This window comes from Electrona antarctica (assembly GCF_951216825.1).
Source record: "Electrona antarctica genome assembly, chromosome: 10".
Taxonomy (NCBI): domain Eukaryota; kingdom Metazoa; phylum Chordata; class Actinopteri; order Myctophiformes; family Myctophidae; genus Electrona; species Electrona antarctica.
In genome coordinates, this window is record NC_136791.1 from 26,979,061 (window position 1) to 27,005,551 (window position 26,491).

General features: G+C 45.3%; 1 protein-coding gene across 1 annotated transcript in view; it reads left to right on the forward strand.

The window, feature by feature from the left end:
• The window catches only part of hpse2 (heparanase 2), a 132,830-nt gene that overhangs the window by 84,429 nt on the left and 21,910 nt on the right, over positions 1-26,491 (forward strand). Inside the window, exons 6-9 of the mRNA XM_079511566.1 lie at positions 2,559-2,606; positions 18,255-18,348; positions 21,242-21,348; positions 22,551-22,665. Of these exons, the coding sequence (XP_079367692.1) occupies positions 2,559-2,606; positions 18,255-18,348; positions 21,242-21,348; positions 22,551-22,665 (364 nt within the window). The remainder of the gene's footprint in view (positions 1-2,558; positions 2,607-18,254; positions 18,349-21,241; positions 21,349-22,550; positions 22,666-26,491) is intronic.

Sequence of the window (26,491 nt, forward strand, 5' to 3'; positions counted from 1 at the left end):
TGAAATCAGGCCTCATTTATGGGATTTTGATAGTCTGTGATAATTTTTTTTTTTTTTTTTACCATTCTAACCACTTTGAACTTGTCGTCCCTATTTCGGGTATGTCCAACATTTTCATAGTGAGAATAGCAGATCTATAAGCTTGCATTGCAACGTGCTGTGAGCTAGCATGATGTGAGTGTGCAAGCAGGCAATGTGCAAGGGATGGGCACTGTACAGTTTGCCTGGGCGGCTGTGGCTCAGGAGGTAGAGCAGGTCGTCCAATGATCCCTGGGTCGGCGGGTCGAATCTCGGCTCCTCCTGTCCACATGTCAAAGTGTCCTTGGGCAAGACCCGACATTGCCTCAATGAGTTGGTCGGTGTGAGCTTGCCACCATTGGTGTGTGAATGTGGGAAGTGAGGACGCTGGCGTCGACTGTTCGCCGCTTCACCTTCCAATGTATGAATGACTGAACCATTGTAAAGTGTTTTGAGCACTTGGAAAAGCGCTATAAAAATGCAATTCATTATAGCCTTCCCTCTTGCCAACAATGGCGTTCACACTGGTGCCCATGTGTCCATATAAATGCAACAACATGCAATTACAACCACTATATCAAACATTATTAAACAAGTCATGTTCATAATGAGATGTGCAGTATATCGTTCTGTCAAAATGCGGGCATGCAGAAAGCAAGTGCTGAAAATACACAGATGGGACAGGGATTGAGACATCAAACCACAGAGTGTGTGCGTGCTTGCGCTTGTTCGTGCGTGCGTGCGTTCGCGTGCGCGCGTGTGTCCTTCGCTTGTTTCTAGTTTATACAGACAACTGTGCGTTGCATTTTTTTTACTCTGGTATATTTTGATTTTTACATGATTTATGTCTGAAAATCCAAATAAACAAATTCAAGTGTGCGTGCGTGCGTGCGTGCGTGCGTGCGTGCGTGCGTGCGTGCGTGCGTGCGTGCGTGCGTGCGTGCGTGCGTGCGTGCGTGCACCACCTTCACCTATAGCTCTAAATGGAAGATAGATTAGCATGGCCACTCAGGAGAGAGTAGACACCAAGACCCCGGTGTTGGTGGTGGTGCGTCCGTGGGTCACGGTCGTAACTGTTAACGAGGAGGTGATTGTGGTGTGTTTGACACTGCTACAGGCCGCTTTGACAGGCTCAGCCGCTCAGCCTCGCTCGGGAACGGGAGGTTAACCCACTTAGGATGGCAACGCATCTGTGTCGCTTCGGCGTTTAACCACTTTAACCATTATTTTAGCTGTTGAAAAATAGCAGATCCTACAAGCTATGAGCTTGTAGATCTGCTATTTTTGAAAAATCCTGAAAATGTGTACAAATCTTTGAATATATATATTTTCCCAGCAAACGTTTTTAACTCAAAGATTTGCTTCTGGGAGGGCCCTGGAACAACATATTTTGAGATGGGGGGTCGGCGGGCCAATCGGGTTTAGAACATTTTGTAGAATGTGACCTCCGTCTTAGACGGGTTAAGTGGACGTAGGACTGCGTAACACTCCCAGAGATCACTGCTGGACAGACTAAACAAATTGGAGTATAGTGGTGAAAGTTGTGTCGCTGTGACACCGTGTTTAGAGACAGGAGGGTTTGGGCATGTCTTAACAGACTGCTAGCGCCAAATAAGGAGTGTTTTGGGTCAGGTATAGACAGTCTAGCTTCATGTGCACGTACATTGCACGCACGCACGCACGCACGCACGCACGCACGCACGCACGCACGCACGCACGCACGCATGCATGCACGCACGCACGCACATTTTAAGAATGTATTTATGTCCACATGAAAAGAAATGGACACAAACATTACAGATGCAGTTTATAGGTTACAATCACAAATATATGGCAAATGTCTTAGAATCATGATACATGACACAAAAATGTCACTCAGCAACGTGCATGCATGCACGCATACACACACACGCACACGCGCACGCATGCACGCATGCACACACACACACCCAGAGAGAAAAGGGGAAGGAAATTCTGTGTACGGGTCAGCTGCATACAAGAAGATGATCCTATTTACCGTAAAAAGGCTGAGTGTGTGATCAAGTAGATCAGTATTTCTTTCTCAAATGGGGTACATACATGTACCCCCACAGGATTAGAAGTAACTATAGGAGGGAAAGTGGGAAATGGAATGTGTTTAATGATCAAACTTTTATGAAACATTTGACTAGCACAACCGTTATTGAATAAAAAGCGATATGTATTTGGCATTATGCTGTTTTACATTGACATCGGACTTGTTAAAGGACCTATAGCATAACATTCAACTAAAAAATAACCACTGTATTTGCTGAAAGCACACTATAAACTCCTTAGAGTTCATTTAACTCTGAAAATGTAATCAAATGTCCTTTTGGTCCACTTGCATCAAATGTGTACATTCTCTGCATTAATGAGTTGTTAATGCCAAGTTCTGCTTCTGTTACATCAAACAGTGGGACATGTTCAAGACAATGCAGCATTCAGCTGTATACACTACATCACTGTAGCAATTCATACATATGATTCATTTCGTTTTTTGTTTTTGTTTTCACGGACAGGTTCATGAAGAATGCTGGTTCTGCGGTGGATGCAGTTACGTGGCAACAGTAGGTATTTTACCCTTTTGTTCTTCTATTTATTTATTGCACTTTCCCTAACAAATCTCCTACATTTAAGACTTCATTAGTTGTTTTTATGCTTCTTTTCCATGCTGAATTAATTATTTCTTGAAGAATGTTGAGCACATCTCATGTAAAGTTATTTTTAATTATATTAGTTTGATTTTTTATACCAATGAATGCCCAATTAGCACTTGAGTGAAATACACTCATAAGTGTAGACACAGTATATAGTATATAAATAATAGTGTATATATAGTGTATAGTTACACAAGTACGTATATAGGCCAGTAGCCACCCTGAAATCAACAGTAGAAGGCAGTGCGGCTCTCAACCTCTCTGACCGTATACAGGCCGGTCTCTATCCGATTCTATGCTGCAAATCCAATTTTACAGACTTGTCGATTAAAGATGTTAGTGCCGTGTGAACACATGGAAGTTTTTCATGTGTTTATGAAGTGACAGTACTTCAGTGACATCACAATATCATCCCCTCCCCTAACCCCTCCCCCTTTATCATACAACAACAGCTGCTTCAGTTCAGGTGGATCACCACCCATCACCACCCACCAGGCAAACCAGGCATACTTAATGAACTGGTGCGCGTGTCCACATGAAAACGACATTTTAACAAATACTGTACACTTTTTTGGAAAAACAATTCCTCCTCCTTATATAATAATAATACCTGATAATCATGTTTTAGGCTGGAATTGTTTTTACGCCACTCCAATAAACTATATTCCTATGATTACATCTGGCCAAGAATGTCTTGGCCAGATGTTTTTGTATTTTTTTATTCAGCACAGTATAAAAAACAATACAGTGAACATACAAATATAAGAAGGGTAAAGTGCTAGGCTGAGGCAAAAAGCCCAAAGGGCTTATACGAGGCCTGTAAAACATGATTGCAGTATAAAAAAAACAAGAACAAAACAAGAAACAAAACAGAAAACGACATGATTAGAATACTTGGTTATCTACATGATTAGAGAAAAGAAGAGCGTCGAGGACTAAAGTTTAGTGTCAGCGTAGACTGGAACTCACCTATGCTTTCTATGGCATATAGGCAGCTTCCGTCATGCAGGATCCTCCGGGAGAAACTACACGCAGCTGCATGACAAGCTGCATGACATGAGACTAATTAATTAGAGCGACAGAGAGAGAGTGTGTGTGTACGTGTGTGTGTCAATTTAACAATGGTGCAGACGATCAGAAATCAGCAGAGAGTGAGCGACGTTTGCACTACTGTATGCCGAATTGAAGTGGACTCGGCCCCAGACTTTTTTTTTTTTCTCCCTGGAAATAAAAAAACGTCTGGGTTTCCGAGGCTCGTGTCAGGGTAGATCAGTCAGAGCACTGGCCTTTTGACCGCACCGTTGTGGTTCTGACCTGAGCGTACTGTATGAGTATTATGGCATGGGTCACTATAAGTACTGGGAGCTGATGGTAGTTGTTGCCACCTCAGCAATCCATCTCCCAGGGGTCTCGCTTATAGTGGTTTTCAACCAGTGGTCCTTGAGGGGGTTCTAGGTGGTCCCCAGCTAAATGATGGAGAGTTGGTAACCAAATGGACCCTTATTAGACCTTTAACTATTGGGAGTATAAAATTAAATCAAATGGACCGCAACCCTACACTCTTTATCTACTGGAGATGTGGTGTACTGTACAGCATGGATTTCGAAACAAATTTGTTCAGGAGACTTCGGGGAAAAAAACAATTCTCCTGAATGCTGCCTTCCGGTATAGCATGGAAAGGAGAGGAGGGCATTTGCATTTCTTTCACCATAGTAAATGCTGCATTCGTGGTCTGGAGAGGGCAGTTGTTTTACAGAGGGTAAAAGTGCAGGGGCTGAAGCCCCCTTTGATGTCTATGTGTGCACGTCCCTGCTAGGGTTCATGTGGTTACGACCTTCTTCTTCATCATACACTGAGAGTGCATGGATTAGCTATTATATCACTCCCCACACAACCCAAGATTCGACCACCAAATAAGTTCAGCATCACTTTAAATGACAAACATGGTATATCCCCCAATAAGTGAAGAGGTCTGTCTTCATGAGCCTTAAACTACTAACAACTACCATGTGGCCAGAACATGCAGGCTAACATGATCTCCGCTGAACTTTCACTTATTTACTATATATCCACACGCACGCGTGCCAAAACATATACTGTACTGTAGAATGCATTTCAAACACACGCCTAACGGAATGCATTCAAACACACACCTATACAGTACGGCGAAAAGCAGCCGCTGGCTGCGTAAAAAGAAAGTGAGAAGTCGTTAAGGTCAAGGTCAGGTCTAATTAGGAGAAGCGGAAAGAGGAAGGGGGGTGTCGGTAAGGTTTAGAAAAACACCACCCACACCGTTAAAAGTCAAACCATATGCCCGCGCTCATTCCTTCTGTCAATTAGCCCGTTTTACACCGGGGGGGGGGGGGACTAGACTCCCGTCTCACCAGACTGCGTGACAGACCCCCCTGACCTCCACAGAACAACCCCGGCTAATAAAAACGGAGACCAATCATTAACACAGCCGCAACGTGAGTTTCACTGCGCTGCAGCCGTCGGCAGCCCAAACCGCGGTGCTCATTAAGAGCGACTCGAGAGGATCCCGGATGTGCCATGCATGCGCCGAGGTGCCTCGAACTTTAGACGTACTGTACGTGCTCTCTCTCTGTTCTAGAACTTGTGGCCCATGATGGAACGTACTGTAGCAGGTTTTGTAGTGAAGGATCCTATGGTTCATTTCTTATAGATCATGCTTTCCATTATGTGTTTCACAACTTCTAAAGCTTCACGCTTATTTTGTTTGAGTTACTGCTTCCTGCCGTTGGATTTATCGGCCTGACGCGAGGCACAGAATTTATTTCTACATGATCTCGAGACGGGCACTCTCTCGCTCTCTCTCTCTCTCTCTTGCGCGCGCACGTGCTCTCTCGCACTCTCTCTCTCGCACTCTCGCTCGCTCTCTCTCCCTCCCTCCCTCCCTCTCTCTCTCTCTCTCGCTCTCTCTCTCTCCCCCTCTCTCTCTCTCTCTGCAGTGTTATGTTTTCATTATAGAATATTTGATCACAGCATGAGCGATATTTCACATTTCTTGCCCAATAGCCTGCCCTGAACAGAGTGCATCATGTACCCACAGCAGGCTGCCACCTCCAGGAGAAGCGCCGCCACTGTCATCCTCTTTCAGAGCCACCACCACCACCCCTCTCTCTCTATGTCTCCATGTCTCCCCTGTATTTTGTGGCTGCTCCAGACACTTAAAAAGTCAGTTGTTACTTTATGGTGAAGTTACAAAGCCGACTGGAGGCCGACGCGACTCCTCTCCTCCCACAAACTTGTTGCCCCGGAGCACGCCACTTAATTCCTCCTAGTGGAATGCCAGTGGGCTTTTCCTGCCCTTGTTGCCAGCTCCTCTAAATAACTGGGAAAGCTCTGAGCGAGGCAACAAAACGCCCGTGACAAGACTAGAGTGATGCCGACAGGCTGCTGCTGCTGCTGGAAAACGCATGTGGAAATTCCTTCCTGGACAAAATAAAGGTTAAGCAAAGCGTCAAGGGAACTAAGTGATCGCAGTTTTAGAGGAGGCCGGTCCGGGGACATATACACATACCTTGTACCCACATTTCTCTCGCATTATACAGATGTCAGATTGAGCTGTCACAGTGCTTGCGCGTGCCAGCCGGTTTTGTCCACCGGAACAATTGGAGCACGATGGTGCACGTGTAATCCAATTGCAACAACGCTCACTCTTAATTTTGTGGTGGTGGCACGACGATGCTGGCGACACACACCAAGAATATATACGTGTCACACCTGTGGCACGTTGCAATAATAATATAATTATGTCGGCCATATGACTCCGGACCCAAGTATGAATCGGGGCTTCGGTGTGTGCGTGAAGTGCGCGCGGGGCCCGTGTGGGAATTTGGGTGCTGGTGGTTATTTACAGCTGAAATTTGTGTCCACGTCTCGGTAAGACTGTAAATTTTCCATGTCGGATTTCCCCAGAGGAGCAACATATCCTTCATAACCCCCCCCCCCCCCCCAACCCCCCCCCCCCCGTAATATAGACCTTCTGATAATAACCTGATGGTCCGGATCATGACAAGACATCCCCCACCTCTTCTCCACCCTCCCTCCCCCTTCCCTCCCGCAAACCCCCCTCCCCCCCCCCCCGCTACACCAGATGGTCGGTCGTCTCCGGACCTTTCCATGCATGTGCTTTCCCTCCCTCTCCCCCCCCCCCCCCCCCTCCTTCCCTCTCTTCATTTTACTTTGATGTCATCCCTCTCCGCAATTCTCTCTTCATCATCTCCTGTCCATTGACAGAAACTCTGGATTTGCTTGATCACCGAAAGGGATTTATATTAAAAAAAATAAAGTGGGAGCTACTCGAGGGTGAGCTGTCTTGAAGTGGGTCCTGTCTGTCTGTCTGTCTGTCTGTCTGTCTGTCTGTCTGCCTGCCTGCCTGCCTGCCTGCCTGCCTGCCTGCCTGCCTGCCTGCGCGTCTGACCGTGGCTAATCTCGCAAAACCCCTTTGACCGATCAGGGTCAAATGTATTTGCCTGTAAGCCAAGGAAGTCAACTCTGAATCTGTTTCACATTATGTGTGATATGTGTTATATACTAGGCCGGTGCCCAACGGGCCGATGAAAGTTGGGAACGATGTCTATAGGGAATGTATGGCCCACCATGTAATATCCATTATACCTGTTAGTAGTAATATTGAGCCCATATACTGTAGATCTCTGTCTCTCTGTCTGTCTGTGTCCCTCTTATGCCCGTATACGGAGATCTCTATATCTGTCTGTCCTCGTCCCCTTCATGCCCATATATGGAGACCCCTGATGTTATCAGTATATATACAGTATGGCCACATATCGGGCGGGGGGGGTTCAGTACTAAACGTCTGTGGAGAATGTCTGCAGAAGGCAAACTGACTGTGGAACGTACACTGACTGTCCCACTTTGACAGACAGAAGAGAAGATTTTTGTAAAAAAAAGAAAAGAAAAACATTTGAGATATTTTTCAAAAACTTCCAAAATTGCACATGTAGGCTACTGTACAAGAAAGTGCTGCGCTGTGAGCTTGTAGATCTGCTATTGTTTGAATAGCCAACATATAAATGGATAAAGTGGTTATTGAGTGGTGTAAACCACTCCTACAACTGGCGTTGTTAGTGCAGAAAAAATGAGCATGGTTGCTATGTTCACCCTGTTCACCCGGGTGTGATTTCATTACCTGGCTTTGTTAGTGCAGAAAAAATGAGCATGGTTGCTATGTTCACCCTGTTCACCCGGGTGTGATTTCATTACGTCAGACATGATTTCATTACGTCAGACAGGCTACCTTACACCACTCAGTTCACACGGGTGTGATTTTTTTTTAATGTTATATTAACTAATTTTGCTGGGGGCCTCCTGGGAACCCTGGGGGTCCCCGGACCCCACTTTGAGAACCCATGTGGTTCTATAGTTAAAGAACAGAATCTTTTGTGTATTGATCTTATTCAGTGGTGCATGCGGTGTTTATATATTGATCTGGTGCTGAATTTCTGACAAAATGTATATCTGAAAGCCATACTAGAAGTAAAGTTATCTTACTTAGAATACGACTCTGGTAAAAGAGAAAGTCACCTAACAGAATATGACTTATAAAAGTCATGTGATATTAACCATGTACTTATTATTAACAGGGACGTGCAGAGAGTTTTAGAGAGGCAGGGGCTGAAATCCCATAAGAGGGCACTTTTGGACAAAAACTGTGAAAATAGCAGATCGTGCTGCGACACGTTGAGAGCTTTTTTCGCAACCCAGCACTCTTCATCTACTGGAGATGCGGTGTACGACATGGATTTCGAAACAAATGTGTTCAACGCAAAATTCCGCGTTCCAAGTTCAGGAGACTTCGGAAAAAAGGCAATTCTCCTTAATGCTGCCTTTCCGGTATGGCATGGAAAGGAGTGGCATATGCATTTCTTTCACCATGTAGTACTGTAAATGGTCTGGAGAGGGCAGTTGGTTTACAGACGGGTAAAAGGGCAGGGGCTGAAGCCCCCTTTGATGTCTATGTGTGCACATCCCTGCTTATTATCCATACTTTGGTATCAAAATGAACTAGGCCTATGTATTACATTTCCGTACATTAAAGAACATGGAGTGAGTGGTTAGAGAGCCTGCCCTGCCAGAGGACATGGTTAGAGAGGTCCCCATGGTTAGAGGGTCCCCAGGGGGTCCCTCTACTGTACTGTACTGTCACTGTACTGTACTGTCACACCCAAAATCATCATATATACTGTGTGCGTGTATGTGTGTGTGCGTGTGCGTGCGTGCGTGCGTGTGCGCGTGTTAAGCTGCGCAACAGTGACAATTGGTTATGAAAACAAACGCTATTTTCGTGCTTGGACAGACCCAGCCAGGGACCCAGGGACAGACACACATAGCTCCTGTGGTTGCACCACTTAAAAACACAAAAAGTACGGCATGACATCACAGTTTAAACTCTATTCTTTAACTCTATTCTTGCATGGTGGCACAGTTGGTAGTGCTGTCGCCTCACAGCTAGAAGGTCCTGGGTTCGATTCCCGCTCGGGACGCTGTGGGTGCTGGCGGCGTGTTTCCTCCTCCGCGTCATCAGTGCCCATACCCAAGGCGGGGTTGGCGAAAGGGCCTTTCTGTGTGGAGTTTGCATGTTCTCCCCGTGTCACCTAGGGTAGGTACCCTCACAAAAAACATGCAGTAATCCTGGTCTCTAAACTGCCTCCCCCTGGCCAGCCTGATGGAGGGGAAAGGAACTGGTTGGAATAACGTGTTCCTTCCACGCGCTACGTCCAACCAGGGAAACTCCCCCCTGTCAGGTGTAAAGGAGCAACTTGGACACTCAGGCATGAAGGAAGCATGAAATCAAGTCCGTTGCTCTCCCCATGTCCCCCATATATGGGGACTAGGTTGGCGGAGGGTGTGTAGAGCCCAGGATCACATTAGATAATTGACACAGGGGTGAAAAATGGGTTACAAAATCGTGGGATAAAAAATATATATTAAAAAAAAAAACTCTATTCTTTGAGCTTTTGGGCCTGTGGCCCCTCGACTAAGTGGAAATCATGCGCCGGTACTGAAACGCAGTGGAAGGCTAAGACAGTGGGACCTCATCTCGGAGCTACAGAATGAGCGTATAGGGACTGAGGGACCATATTATGGTTCATGGATATATTATCACCAGCATTCGGTAACGGTAAGAAAGGGGCTATTCAGGATTTGTCCTTTAACCCCTAGTTTCTCCCTTTAGCGCCCACTGCTCCTGTTTACCGAGGATGGGTGAGATTTGTTTTTGTGCATAGTAGTTCCAACCGTGTAGTTTGAGTGTTTCCCAATGTTTGAGCAAAGCTTTTATCACAAACTGTGCAAGTAAAGGGTTTACCTTACTGTACTGTATATGATTGGCCATAGCTAGCCTATACGTAGGCCCATACTGTACATTATTGTAAGCAGATTATAATGCACTATAGACTCAGGCTTCATAAAAAGTGTTCATGCACATTTCACCCAATAATGATCTCACCTCACCTCGTCATTGAATTTGAACGTATCTGAGACGGCCACACGGGTGATGATTTCTGTTGGCGGGGAAAACTGCGCCTACGACTGCCAACTTTATTGGTGGCGATGACATGCTGCCTGGGCTAAATGTGCTGACAGTGATAATCCATTAAAATAGGGACAGCATCAAAAATAGCAGAATTACAAGCTTGCAGCGTGCCACGAAGTGACGTGCTGTGAGCTTGTACATCTGCTATTTTTGAACATCTTGAGATGAAAGATCTTGAACATTTTAATTGTATTTTTATTTATTTTTTCATAGTTCAGCATTTTTTAGTGGTGCAACCACGCCTATAGTTACATGTGTGTGTGTGTGTCCCTGTGTCCGAGCACGGAGTGCCACTGTTGCACCACTCACTTCAGACGGGTCTGATTTTTTTTTAACACACATTAGATCAATTTGGGGGTCCTTGGCACCAGGGCTGGACTGGCCACAGGTCGTACCGGGCATATTCCCGGTGGGCCGCGACCGTAGGGGGCCAAAAAAAAGAGTTTCTGATATCTGCGTGCTGGTTGTGGTGGGCCGGTCTGGGCCAAATTCACGTGAAAATGACCGGGCCGAATCTTTTTGTCCCAGTCCAGCCCTGCTGGACTGGGACAAAAAACATTTCAGAACTACTGATTTAGAAGGCACTACTTGTAGAATGGGCCCCCGGATCTTAATGGGTTAAGGGGTAGTAGTAGTAGGGGTATGGGCAAATGCATTGGAGCGAAAAGTAAACATGGAAGTGCTTTGCAAAGAGTTTCTAACTCAACCAAATCTGATTTACATTTTGGGGTCAGATTGTCTGCCAGAATGTACGTCTCTCTGTCTCTATTAGTGACAGGAAAAGTGATACTGTAGATGTGCTATAAAAACATTGTGTGAAGCATCTGTGATGCTGTGTTGATAGTTGAAATATTTCAGTTTCACATTTTGGCTTATGGCTTAAGGACACACCCTCCAGTTTCACACAGCAGTGTTACTGATAGGATGATTTAAGACATCTCTGTATGCTCATTTCCCTCGCTCTCTTCCATTATGCTGTATACTCAACTTATATCTAACCGCAAAGAAAAAGAAAAAAAAAGTAAAAGAAAACAATTAGTTTTTAGTTTAATCACTTTTAGTTTATTGGGTGTATTTGTCAGTCACGCGTTATTATGGATCCCACCGCAGCTCTATAGGCAAACCCCGCTGTGATTGGCCAGTAGTCGCTGTGATTGACAGTTCTCGTTTTTTGCAACTATGCCTATAACCCTAACCTCAGTAAAACTATGCCTAAACCTAAACATAACCTCAGTAAAACTATACCTAACCTTAACCCTAACCCCAGTAAAACTATGCCTATATGCAGTGAGGAAGTGCCATTTCTCCGGCGCTAGAGGTGTGCATTGGCACTGCCCGCACAATTCAATTCGATTACGATTCACCAGGTAACGATTTGATTCTACGATGCATCACACTTTTCTATTTTACTGCGCAACATGGCACACTTTTCATCAGTCGATACAAGCAGCCAGATATACTGAACAACATATTTTATTTAGGATTATATTAGACACATTATATACAGTGTTATATTATCATTCATTATATATAATTATATTTAGGCTTCGATTATCGAGTATGTCACATTGCTGTGCAATGCTGCTGCACGGCCGAATCGCGATGCATTGCATGAATCGATTTTTTACACCACTATTCGGCGCCCAGGGAGCAGTTAGGGGTTTACTGTCTTGCCCAGGGACACTTTGACACGTATACTGGGCGGACCGGGGGGGTGAACCGGTGACCTTCGGATTACCAGAAAGAAACCTCAACTTGCTGTTGTTAACTGTATTGAGTGCTTTTTGTAACTCAGCCAAAATTCCCAACTGAGTTCCAGTCCAACATATCTTGGTTGTGTGATTCATCCACATGTCAAATGGAATATATTACCTCGGGGTCTGGATATCCTCTGCACTGAAGCGATTTTTTTTGAGCTGTCAATGCACCTCTTTGATATTGCTCAGTGTTTCTGTAGTGAGGATTAATGTGAGCTCCCTGGATGACAGGGGGAAAAAGCTACAGTAGTCATCTCTGTGTCGATGACTTCTTCCAGTAATGTCATGAAATATTCGGCAGTGCTGCACCCAGATTGCCATAACTCACTCTACCTACACACCATTAAAAGGCCATACCGGTGGTCTGGCATGTGTAGCCCATTGACTACCCCTCACTGTATACAGTACGTGATAGCTCAGCCATGCATTTCCCCCAAACTGTACCGTGATTTGTTGTGTTCTCGAGGAAAAAACCACTGGATTCCAAGAATTCCAGTATGGTATGAAAATCTATTTGCTTGGGATGGGCTATTTGTTGTTGTCAAGCTTATCTGCTTAGCCAACATGGACTAAATTATTCGGTTAAGTTCTCTAATGTTTTAATGACATTGGAGATAATGTAGACATTGCATGCTTTCATATACATGTCAGTTCCTTCCCCTTAATCAAATGTTTTACCTCCACCGGCAGACAGCCATGTCTTAGGGCTGTCCATCCCTCCACCCCTCCGTCCGTATGACCATCATTCCCATCATATCTATCAGGAACACCTTGAGGGGAGTTCATGAAATTTGGCACAAATGTCCACCTGGACTCATGGATCAACTGTAGCATGTAACCGTATGTAGTCTTCACTACATATTATATCGACAACTGGCTGGCAGAGGTGTACTGTACATCCAGAGGTGTACTGTACATCCAGAGGTGTACTGTACATCCAGAGGTGTACTGTACATCCACAATGTGGTATTTCTCATCATCATCTGTCGACCGCAGTCGAGATGAAAGACAATCGTGCACTGCACTCTGGTTTATCTCCCATTGCTTTGGCCAGATCTTCCTCTTGGAGTCCATCGACTCTGGCAATAGCATCTAGATAAGTAAATGGCCTATAGTTCCTCCTGTAGTTGGACAGGGAGTCTCCAGAAGAGTAAGTCAGAGATGATCTGGGTGTTATCTCTCTAGCAGTGTCCAGCAAAAACAGCACGCCTCATGGGTGACCGTAGTAAAAATGGGTGATATGTTGTCACCATGTATCTCTGGAAGGTGTTTCTAGGACAGGTTCTGTACTTGCATCAAGTTCCCTCTTCATTATCCATGTTTCAGAACCATAGTAGGATCAGTACAGTACAGTACAGTACAGTACAGTACAGTACAGTACAGTACAGTACAGTACAGTACAGTACAGTACAGTACAGTACAGTACAGTACAGTACAGTACAGTTTCATTCAACACAGGTATTTCTAGTTAATCTTTATTTCAGTCAGTAGTCCATATCACATAAGATCAACGTACAAAAAACAAAAAGACAAACAACATGGGAAAAGGATAAAAGCGAGCAATTAATACAAAACAAAGTACAGTAGTGCATATAAAAGTACTGACCTACCTAATCAGCAGCAGGCTGCTGAGCCAGTGCTTGCGCAGCCTGGACGTGACCCGGTAACAGCTCTTCATAGGGTTCGTTAGTGCCACTATGATACTAGACACCTCCAGGTAACAGCTCTTCATAGGGTTCGTTAGTGCCACTATGATACTAGACACCTCCAGGTAACAGCTCTTCATAGGGTTTGTTAGTGCCACTATGATACTAGACACCTCCAGGTAACAGCTCTTCATAGGGTTCGTTAGTGCCCCTATGATACTAGACACCTCCAGGTAATAGCTCTTCATAGGGTTCGTTAGTGCCACTATGATACTAGACACCTCCAGGTAACAGCTCTTCATAGGGTTCGTTAGTGCCACTATGATACTAGACACCTCCAGGTAACAGCTCCTCATAGGGTTCGTTAGTGCCACTATGATACTAGACACCTCCAGGTAACAGCTCTTCATAGGGTTCGTTAGTGCCACTATGATACTAGACACCTCCAGGTAACAGCTCTTCATAGGGTTCGTTAGTGCCACTATGATACTAGACACCTCCAGGTAACAGCTCTGCATAGGGTTCGTTAGTGCCACTATGATACTAGACATCTCCAGGTAACAGCTCTTCATAGGGTTGGTTAGTGCCACTATGATACTAGACACCTCCAGGTAACAGCTCTGCATAGGGTTCGTTAGTGCCACTATGATACTAGACATCTCCAGGTAACAGCTCTTCATAGGGTTCGTTAGTGGCACTATGATACTAGACACCTCCAGGTAACAGCTCTTCATAGGGTTGGTTAGTGCCACTATGATACTAGACACCTCCAGGTAACAGCTCTTCATAGGGTTGGTTAGTGCCACTATGATACTAGACACCTCCAGGTAACAGCTCTTCATAGGGTTGGTTAGTGCCACTATGATACTAGACATCTCCAGGTAACAGCTCTTCATAGGGTTGGTTAGTGCCACTATGATACTAGACACCTCCAGGTAACAGCTCTTCATAGGGTTCGTTAGTGCCACTATGATACTAGACACCTCCAGGCGTTGCATAAAGGTATACATCAGTTGTCTTAACAAAGCATCAGATGTGGGCACACCAACAGAGGTAAACAACTGACTGGCACTGTGCCACCTAGGAACACGTAGAAGTAACCTCATGGCATCGTTATATGCCACTCTGAGCCGTTGTATGCTTTTTTACTCTGTACAAGGACCATAGATGGGCTGTATACACAGGGGTGACATAAGATCTGAACAGTGCACATTTTACATCTACTGAGCACATTTTCTTAAAAGCATATTGGCCTGAGCATATATTTTGCGACACTGTCGCTGGATGTCACTGTCATCCCTGAGATCCTCAGAGAGGATATGTCCAAGGTATTTTAATTCCTTGGACACAGCTAGAGTGGCATCTGATCTGAGAGACAGAATGCTGGAAAGGTGGTTTTCCTGGCATTATAAGTAATATCATGCTCTTTGCCATACTGTGAGCATATTTTCAATAATTGTTGTAACCCTGCAGTATATGGGCTAAGTATAACCAGATCATCTGCATACATGAGATGATTAATTATACACTGTGATCTCAACATGTTCATTAATACATTCCATCAACGTCTTCGCCATATGGATGCTGCAAAGACACAGATGTAAACTGCAACTAGTTGATAGAGGCATACAAGCATGTTGTGTGTCTTTTTTATTAACTTTGTGTTGTTATTCTTTTCACAATTTATATTTGTTTTCGTGTATCAGATGTCCAGCTCATAATGGGCCGCCCTAGTGTAGTGGTTAGAGCATATGCCTTTCATGTGGAAGGTTGTGGGTTCGAACCCTGCCTGGGGTCGACGTCAGCAAGGGCATGTGGTCGCAACGGGTTCCTTAACGCCAAGTCAAATGGGTTCATACCTCCATATCTGAGCCAAGTCTCCTGAGGAGGCGCGTCTGAAGCGGACTTAAAAACAAATCCATCAGACGTCCAGCTCAATGGTCGTGCAGCCACACCCACATCAAAGAGGCCAGCCTCCGATGGCCTATATTAATATCACTGTGCAGATTTTGGTCTCGAACTTTAGTGTGGAAGATTTATTTCCAAGGGGCGGGTACAAACAGATTCCAACGTCACATAAAAAAAAAGTCTCACTTTGACTAGTGGGCTGATTGGTCACCCACAACTCTGTGGCAGATGTGTCTGGTTTCCAGGCTAACAGGGCACAGGTTTCTGTCATGAACATTGCACTCGTCCAGTGAGCTCAGGTCACCTGGTGGTGCCAAACCACAACCAAAATAGTTGGTTGTGACGTACTTGAGTCTGTTTGGAGGCAATGCTGACGTAGTGGTGCCATGCAGGATATGCCAGTCACGTCTCTGGGCTTACCTTGCCAGGGCGAGGATAGCAGCCTCTTGTTGGAGCCAGACCGGGGCAATATACAGGAGAGCGTTGTTAACACAATCAGCGCCGGGATTCCTTCAAAATAGCAGCTCTGGGGTGCTGGAAAGACATGGCCGCTTTTACTCTGAACCCCCCCCCCCCCCCCCCCCCCCCCCCAACAAATTGGGGAAATATTTTGCTCGCTTACCTTGCTAGTTTCCATTGTATCGCTAAATGATCCAAAAAGTGTTCATATTTTGAACGAGAGGCGGATGAGGAGCAGAAATGAAGCACTTAGTATATCCATCAGATCAAAACCACGGAGAGCGCCCTGGATTAGTAGATATGAGGCATTCTTTCTGCCGCGCTAACAGGCTAGTGAACGGGACACTAAGATGACTGAAGAGCTAAGCTGCCTATGCATCCTTCGATTGGATTCCCTATGACGTGTGGACACGTCGGGTGGACGGAACCTGTTAAAGGCAGCATCAGCCTTTTTGTCATGTGGGCTTCTACACCAGCCTGAGGCACCGTATTCGGCTGCAGCAAAATCCAGGGCTGACCGGGAGGTGGAGTGCGTGTGTGTGTGTAGCCTCATGCCACTTTATGTTTTGCCTATTAACACTTGAACCATGAGTTGTACAAACACCATTTTGCATTTTTTGCTACTACTGCTCCAGATTTTGTTCAGAACTCGCACAAATCGCTCCACGTATAGACTAGTCTCTGGAGTCATGTGATGAACGTACTGACATTTTATGTCCCATTCCAATTGGATATAATTGGCTTTAAAATGTTGCGGGAGGGGCCAATTTTACAAAGAATGCCAAAAACGTGATGCATTGCCCGATCGACCCTACATTGAATCACGTATTGAGTGGCCTCTAGACAAGGCAGCGGAAACACTCATTTCCCTTAGGCCCCTAGGGGACACCACAAATGCTACAAATGTCACAGTTTGTTACAGAGAAATGAGTTTGGCAACCAAATTACACGTGATCTCAGGGATGATGTGACAATGAGTGCTATTCCAACAGTTTTGCTGTATTTGGCATAGTAATTTCGTGGGAGCGGAACAACCTCCAAAAGCGCTTTCACTTCTGCCGATAGGGGGCGGCACAAATGCGAGAAGTTGAGCTGTATGTCAGAAGCGCAATTTCCCCTCACTGCTTCCTCAAGTCCCGACGGCTGTAACCCATATCATACACAGGCTCCGTGGTTAGACCACCCGGCCTCCAGATATGCGCTCCACGGAGCACCCCTTTCTAGTTCAGTCTATTGTTACTTTGAGAACTAAATCCCGCAAATGCAAATGCAGCTTTGTATTTTTTATTGTAGTTCCAGTTCCAGTTCCACAATGTCCTCTGGAAATAGCTATAGCTTCAAAGTAGCCTCACACATACACCAGCTGTAGAATGTCTTGTAGTTTTAGCCATGATTATCTGCTGTGTGTGTGTGTGTGTGTGTGTGTGTGTGTGTGTGTGTGTGTGTGTGTGTGTGTGTGTGTGTGTGTGTGTGTGTGTGTGTGTGTGTGTGTGTGTGTGTGTGTGTGTGTGTGTGTGTGTGTGTGTGTGTGTGTGTGTTTGCAGCTTTTGCTGTTGTTGAGGTGGAAGCTGGCCATCGCCTGTCTGGTTTCCTTGAGATGTTGTTTTGGAGAAGCTTCCTCTCTGCACCATAGAAATGCTCTTCTGGACCGACGGGCCACAAGTTCCCAATAATGTCTTCTCACCATAGCACTCAATCTCTTGACTATTTCTCTTGGCTCTTGCATACATGCAGCTACATACAAACACAAAGCTAGGGATATGAACACACGCCGACACACGCACGCACGCACACACACACACACACACACACACACACACACACACACACACACACACACACACACACACACACACACACACACACACACACACACACACACACACACAAACACAAACGTCTGTGGTTTGATGTCTCAATCTCTGTGCCATCTGTGTAGTTTCAGCTTTTGTGTTCTGCGTGCCCGCATTTTGACAGAAAATTATACTCATACATTGCATTATACACATGATTTGTGCTCTGATATATTGGTCATAATTTGTTGCAGTTATAATGAGATGACTATTACGCATTGTGAGCTTGTTGAGAGCTTACTGTAGAGAGTACTGTAGATCAGCCATTTTCAAGTGCAAATGAAGCAATAGTAATCGCACGCAGTGAGTGCAGGCAATACATGGACAATCCTCTGTCTGTCTTTTTGCCCTTACAGTTATTACATGGATGGCAGAGTCAACCGGGTGGAGGACTTCTTGAAAACGCGGCTGTTGGACACGCTGACGGAACAGATTGGTAAAGTCATCAAGGTAAGAGTTAAGGTCGGCTTACATTATCAAGCCTTCAGGGGTGCCCCAGTAGGTAGATCGCGATCTACCAGTGGATCACAAAGGCTGTTCACGTAGACTACATGACATCCATCCATCCATCCATCCATCCATCCATCCATCCATCCATCCATCCATCCATCCATCCATCCATCCATCCATCCATCCATCCATCTATCCATCCATCCATCCATCCATCCATCCATCTTTAACTGATTATCCGTAGTCGGGTCACAGGGACAACAGCTCCACCAGAGAGCTCCAGACTTCCCTCTCCAGAGCTACATTAGTGACTTCCTCCTGGGGGATCCCGAGACGTTCCAAGGCCAGTGAGTCGATGTAACTGCGCCTTGGTCTGCATCGAGGACCTCCCTAGGGAGACGCCCGAGAGTCATCCTAACCAGATGTCCGAACCACCTAAGCTGGCTCCTTTCCAGGCGACCCTATCTCTAAGGGAGATGCCAGCCACCCGTCGAAGAAGACTCATTTCGGCCGCTTGTATTCGCAACCTTATTCTTTTGGTCATGACCCACACTTGACCACATGACATGCCCCTGAAAATAATATAATTTTAAAACATCAAAAAGGGCCTGGCAGCTCAAACCCGCAATGCAATACTGTTTTCAAGAGTGTTGCGCACTCCTCAATTTTGCATACCAAGTGTGATCGAACGCCTGTGCCACTATTTCAAAGCTCCCTCAGGCACATTCTTTTTTTACTATCTTCAGCAATGCAGAATGTTCCTCTATTTTCGCTGAATGTTCTTCTGTCACGATGACATGGCCAGGATCGGGACGCTAGGGTTCAGAGGGTTAAACATTAGGTTGATGACTCGGTTATGATGACGAAGCAATCCACATGAGAGCATTGAATGCTATTAGTGTATGATTTGTTATTGTGTTGTGTATTTGGATACTTAATCCAACCCCGTCCACCCTGGAAGGGCCGTTGGGTCCCCGCTTTAAAAAAGAATCCTTCCAGAGGTTTCTTTTCATTTTCCCGTCAAGGATTTTTTATCGGGTGGGGTGGGTGGGTTGGGGGGCGGGGGCTGGGTGACAAGGTGCATGGTTTGTTTTCTTTGTCAAATGTGAGTCTATATGAATCCCTGTAACAGTGATTAAGGGCTACATAAACTAAGTTGAGTTGAGTTAAGAGAGGCGACAGCGAGTGGGCTTATTTTCATTCGAGAGACTTACGTTTAGTTTCCCTTTGACCAGGTCTTGCCAGGCTGTATATCAGCTTACATCCCTGTGTCTTGCGAGCGTACACTGACACATGTGTGCTGCACAAGTGTTTCAGGGTGTGTGGGTTGTGTTCACAATGAGGTAATATTACCAACGCTTGCTGCTGCAGCAGACTCGCTAAGCTGAAGCCAAGGGCCGGTGCCAAAGTTCTCTCATGCCGCAGGACAACAGGAGTGAGCATTCTCAGCGGAGGAGGCTTTAAACTCCAAAACGCAAAACAGAATTATGTCCATAGGTCTCAGACACTTTGCTGATCGGCTGAAAGCATGTGTGACATTGTACAGCCGCACGCATCTCTGAATCAGTGCATCTGTTTAGCATTTGCTTTATCGATAATAAAGTGTCTGAGATACTGCCGGCATCAGGTTTCAAAGCAGTGAAAAGCCTGGACGGGAGAACTTAGCAGCGTTACTCCTAGATAATGGATTCTTCTAATTGCCCTCAAAGTAATTTAGAAGGAGTGAGATGTCCTGTTTTTACTGGTGCTGAGCCAGTTGGAACAGGCAGCACAGTGATGTGCTTTTCCCAAAGCTAATTTCAGATTCTCAATATTTTGTTTTCCCCGTTAACCACTTAAACGCTGATGTACTTATACTGTACATAGTGAATATACCGATACTGGTAGACCATGCATTTTCGCCGAATGATTGCATATTTTTTGCTGAATGTTTTGATTGATTGATATTGAATACGTTATTAGTCGGAAATGTTAAACAGCATGTGGTACAGTAAGACAAACTACTTTGCCCTTTTTTTTGCCTATTTTTGAATAGTTAAAATAGCCGTGTCAATGTAGATCAGCTATAGTAGAACAATGTTTATGTTTTTCTAAATAGTAAAAAAAAGAAAAAAGATCAGGTATGCTAGGAGTCATGAGGTTAAAACATCACATACATACATGTGTCCCATCTTTTTTTTGATTTGTAAATGATGTATGTATTTGAAAATAGTCGATCTACTTGTAAGCTTGCGGTTATTTTCAAATAGCCAATGTACTGTATATGGCTGAATTGGTTAATGTATGTTTTGTAACAATAACCAAAGCCTGCTAAGTTAATTAGAAACTAAACTTTAATAGCAAACACTTACAACTGTGTTCACTAATGCTTACTAATGATGAATTCATGATTAATTAAGCATTAACCAATGCTTAACTAACGGTTAATAGTGTATAGTTATTATAAAGTGCTACCCAAATAAATGTAGTGGAGTAAAAGTATAATATTTGGTTCAGAGATGTAGTGCAGTGGTTCCCAAACTTGGACCCCCAAGTGACACTTATCATGCCTGCGGACCGAGAAGATTTTTTCGGCTCTAGCAGTGATTCTCAACCATTGTAATGGACTGAGGACCCTCAGTTTGCCATACAATATTCTACGGACCCCACATTTAATGGCATTTCTATCTCTGAGACCCCAATTTATATTGTAAAATCAATGTTAATTTAACTCTGAGAGTGCACAAAATGGAACCAAATGGACCTTCTCAGAGTTACTGACCAAGAAGGGCCCATTTGGTTCCAAACTATCATTTGGCTGGGGACCCCCTGGAACTGCCTCAAGGACCCCTGGTGGACACAGTGACGTATTGACCTGTCTGTCACTGTGACGCTTGTGTCCTCATCCTTCCAGGTAGTGAACACACACGCTCCGGGAAAGAAAGTGTGGCTGGGTGGAGTGGGGCCTGCATGGGCCGGAGGCACCAACAACCTGTCTGACACGTACGCTGCCGGGTTCCTGTAAGTATACTGCTTATTATACTGTAGTATAGTATATACGGCTCCATGCACCACGTTCTCCCGTTATGGAAATGTGTCATTTTTGACGCGACGCTATAGGCATGTGAGCGCACATGTAGACATCAAAGGGGGCTTCAGCCCCTGCTGCCTCTTTACCCGTCTGTAAAAACAAAAGGCCTCTCCACACTATGAATTCAGCATTTACTATGGTCAAATAAATGAAAATGCCCCCTTTCCATGCCGTACCAGAAGGCAGCCTTTAAGAGAATTGCCTTTTCCGAAACTCTGAAATTGAGTGCAGCATTTTCTGTTGAAATAATTGCCCTCTGTGTAGAAATCCATGCCATACGCCACAGTAAAGACTTGATTACACTATAGTTGAGTGCAGTGCCCTGCACCTGTATTTTTTGTTAAGAGTGCAGCCCTTTTAGAAATTTCAGTCCATGCCCCTCTAAAGGCCTATCCATTCCAGTTGGTGGAAGTGGTGACCACCGAAAACTACAACATGACGTCACGGCTCACCCAAAACATCTCTCTGTTTTTACTGACCATAGTTTCGGTGGTCAGCTCTTCACCGAAACACTGGAATGGATAGGCCTTTAGAGGGGCATGGACTGAAATATGAGCTATGAGCTTGTAGATCTGCTATATTTCAATAGCTAAATTAGAACAGAATGCTTAAAACACCAAAAGGGGTTCCCACCCAAAATTGGTTAAGTTGGCCTAATATGTTTTTTTTTTCTCAGAAAACAAACAAACAAAAAAATGTGTGTTGCAAGGGTAAAATTCCTGTCCATCACTGTGGAGACTGGGGTTTGACTCCACCTCAAATTTGAGGTCCGGGGCTAGGCTAGGACTAAACTTCCGCTCGCTCGAGCCATTGAGTTATAATTATACTTCCGGCAGTCTTCCGGGTGCTTCAAAACGCCACTGAGCAACTTCCACTGAAATGAATAGCTTGGGGGCGGGGCTAGCGCTCCGGTTCGGTCTCTATCCTTTATAGCACTATGGTCAGCAGCACTCAGCAGTGACAGGGAGGAGGGACTACACTGGACATTGGCATAATGACTATATGTTTTGAGGGGGAAAAAAACAATTGCTGTTTAAAAGGTTTGATCGATTTTGTTGTTTCTGTGTGTGTGGTTGTTCGTGTGTGGGCGCGTGCACGTGCGTGTGTGTGTGCATCTTGCTTTACATTGCAGGTGGCTCAACACGCTGGGCATGGCTGCCGTTCAGGGGATCAATGTTGTGTTGCGTCACTCATTCTTCGACTACGGCTACACTCACCTGGTGGACCAGCAGTTCAACCCTTTACCTGTGAGTCTCTCCCGCATCTCTCGTTCTTTTCACAGCTTTGATTATTAACCTGTTGCTACTAGTTGCTACTAGTGATGTTTTACCAGTCTGTTGTGGCCAGCGTTCTGCTTTATGCAGTGGTATGCTGGCAAATCCCTCCCACCCCTTCTATGGTGTGCTGCAGGATAGGGTGAGCACCTTCAGCCATAGGCTCACACTCCCCCTGAGGATGCATATGGAGCGATACAGACTCTCTTTCATGCCAACTGCTATCAGACTATACAATGCAAATGCATAAGAACTGCCTCCCCTAAATGGCATATGGTCCTTGGTGGTCCTGGTCTTGTGTGGTTATGTTATGTCCACTTGTGTCTGTTGTGTTCTTCTGTTTGTCCAGTAGTTTTAGCTTTTTATGTGCCACATTATGCTGTTGTAACGCTTCAATTTCCCCTCAGGGATTCATCTCTCATCTCACGTCTTTGCCACACGGAAATAGCATACAAATGGCACAAACGTTGCCAATCTCCAAGCTCACCCAATGTGTCCCTTTTGTAATCTCTCAAGAACAGATTCTGAGCTGCGCTACCGAATCTGTCAGCAGGGCCATTCAGAAAGTGTATACATTGTTGATAGTGGGAATGAAAACACAGGCGCACCACAGGAAGTGGAGGGCTGAGGGTGGGCCACACGGGCCAACTTCCTGTTATACACATTCTAATGAAGGTGTAAACAAAACATTTGTGGACCTGCCAAAATGATTAAAAATGATTATTTCATAAACATAATGTAATTACATTTTTTGGAAAAGGGATAGGCTATTCGGCATACCTTTAGACAGCTCTAGGGAAGTATTATTTTCATTGTATTGTATTTTCGTTCTTAGTTCTATTTATAGTGATAGGAATAGACTATAGGCCAGGGTATAGACTGGTGACCACCGGAGAGACGGGTGACAGCCGAAATGTAGACGGCACCTGGGAGCAGTATGGGTTGGCGCCCCAGCCTGTGTCTTCCGTGAGGAGCAGGCCCAACAGCCCACGGTAAGGCCTTTAGGAGGGCCATTCAAGCCACCATTGGCCCTGGTGGAGCCTGCGGAACCATTGTGGCCCAAGAATCTGCCGCTCCTGAATGAAGTGTCTGGTGCTGGGAGTCTGGTGCAACGCACAGGTCCTGGCTGCACCTGGTGAGAGCAGGAGTGGACCTGGTGAGACGTAGGAGGGGCCCGGACAGGAGTCAACCCACAGAGCCTAGTCCTTCCACACGCCAGACCTCCCAGTCCCGGCAGAGTAGTTCGGGAGCGGCGGACTGTGTGGCCCTGTCTTTCCCTAATGGGACTGATCGTGGGTAGCTACTCGGACATAAGTTGGGACTTGATCACCTGATCAAGTCCTGGGTCACCTGAGTGAGGGGTATGATGTTGCGAGACCCGAAACCCAGATGACCTTGGGATACATCACTGAGGATACGTCCCAGGTGCATCCATGCAATGTTTTTTCGTTCTTCATTGTATTATTTATTTGTCTACATAAAAGTGTTGTCAATATCATTTTTTAAGCTTAGGTTTAGGGTATGCTCTGTACCCGGCCTTTCTAGCCTGCCTCACTGGCACCTCTTGTTCTTTCCCGTGGGAGCTATTAGCTGAGATGAAAGGCATTATAGTGGCGTTGAGAGGCTGGACGTGGGGGCCAAATGCCGTGTAACCTTAGCCCTTTGTCAGTGGCTCGGGACCGTGTCACCGCTCCCCTCGTCCCCCATCGCAAACTGTGCACTTCTCTGTGCCGAATCGTCGGCCGGTGAGAGATCTGAAACCCGAGACACCGGTACACACTGGCATGTTAGCGACGTCTCCCTGCAACACTGTGTGAAGTGGATCGATCCAGTCCCACGTTCCTCTGTAGCTGCATGGAGACTATACTGGACCATGCTAAGGCAGGGGTGCAACGAACCTATTCAGCCACGGTTCCAAACCAGGTGTACTTGAGCAACCTGCATGGGGTACATCATGGAAAGATTAGGGTCTTATTACAACATATTTCCAAATGATGGCCATTTCTAAAAGGGTATGCATGTGCTGCAACTCGTTCATCAGATTGATTATATTATATATGCTGTACGTCCGTTAATGTTGTTCATCTCGGTTCGTCAGCCAAACACATGTTGAGTGAGGGCATGGCGAAACAGTTCAAGAACGAAAAAGGTTATTAACCACTGAGCTACGTGAAATTCCTATCTGATTCTGATGCATACAAAAGGTACAAATGCATAGAGCATGGTTACTTGTGTACATAAATCCCAATATGTTCATGATCCCAATATTTACCTGATCACCTTATGGGCCTAGATTTGTTGTTGGGTTCATATTTCACACAATTGATGAGAGTCTCGCGTAGCCAGACGATCAGACATCTCTGCCTATACCGATACGTTGTCTGGTTACATCCACATTCAAAGTAGTATAGCTAAAAGGGGGACGAAACTATTTTAAAAGAGGATACAAAAACAACATAAGGGCAGTCTTTCATATTGGGACAGTGATTTTAAAAGCAGCTGCCGTGGGTTTGTTTAATGGCCATTCTCGCTACTGTTCCAGTAGATGAGACCATGAAGTTTATCTCCTGGATAATTGAGGTTATGCTCTGTTTACAGGGAACAGGGAAGACTCTATCTGGGTATACTTCATTCAGACACTCTCATTGACATGAACACTACTTCTGCTTCCAATTAGGACCGATCGTTAATACCTGGCCTTTAAACACCAGCATCCCTATATTCTGAGTGGAACATTCACCAGATATAGCCGATCTACAAGCTCACAGCGTGATGCGCTATGAGCTTGAATTATAAGCTATTTTTTGTGAAGAGACTTGGTGTACTGTAGGCTGAAAAAGATTCAGGGTGAGTGACAAATATAGCAGCCAGGAGCCATGAGACTTGCAGGACACTTCCAAAGACACCAGGAGCTCCCAGCCAGCAAACTGGTGCTGTGGGAACCAACACATGGGCACCGGTCACGAGGACATCCCATACTAACATATGTGGATGTACTCAAGAAAGATGCAGGAGAGCAAAGAACCAACGAGCTGGCCGGATGTATGGAGAACTGGGATGACTGGACGCGACGGGGTGGAAGGCTCGTCTGAGGACGACCTAGAGAGAAGTACAGTGCAACTAGGGTCAATTTCACAAAGTTTAGAGGATCTAAGTTGTTAAATCAATTCAGTTGTTATTGATCAATTCCAAATATTGTCAAAGGATTCTGCTGCACCCCTGGACTTGCATCACGGCCCCATGAGGTGCCACGTACGGCACCCACTTCAAGAGAGGCTGCAAAGTACAGTATAATGTAAAGTACAGTATAGGCTTGTTTCAATGTTCCTGTCCGAGGCTTGAAGAGCTCACCAAGCAGTTCAGCCACGGCTGAGCTGGCCGCTGGACAGGAACACATGATTGAGATTCCTCTGGGTCTCCACTCCCTGGGTGGGGAGGGGAGGGGGGGGGCCCAAATTACAAGATTTTATGATAACTCAATTTTATTATCATTCATCACGGCTTTAATTTAATACTGACAGTGTAAGTATTTCAAATTGAGCATGATGCACAAGAAAATGATCACAACACTTCTTTCACGGTTGCAGTGTGTCTGTGAGGCTGTTATTTTGTTGAAGATTATGTCACGTCGAGCAATGTTGATTTTGTCGACTAATACAATTTCGTCGACTACATTTCTCACTGACGAAAACTAAATGAGAACTAAGCTATGATGACTAAAACTATATGACTAAATATATTGACAATTTCAGCAAGTGCGACGGCATCAAGGCCCACCAAAGTGCATTTCAGTCGACTA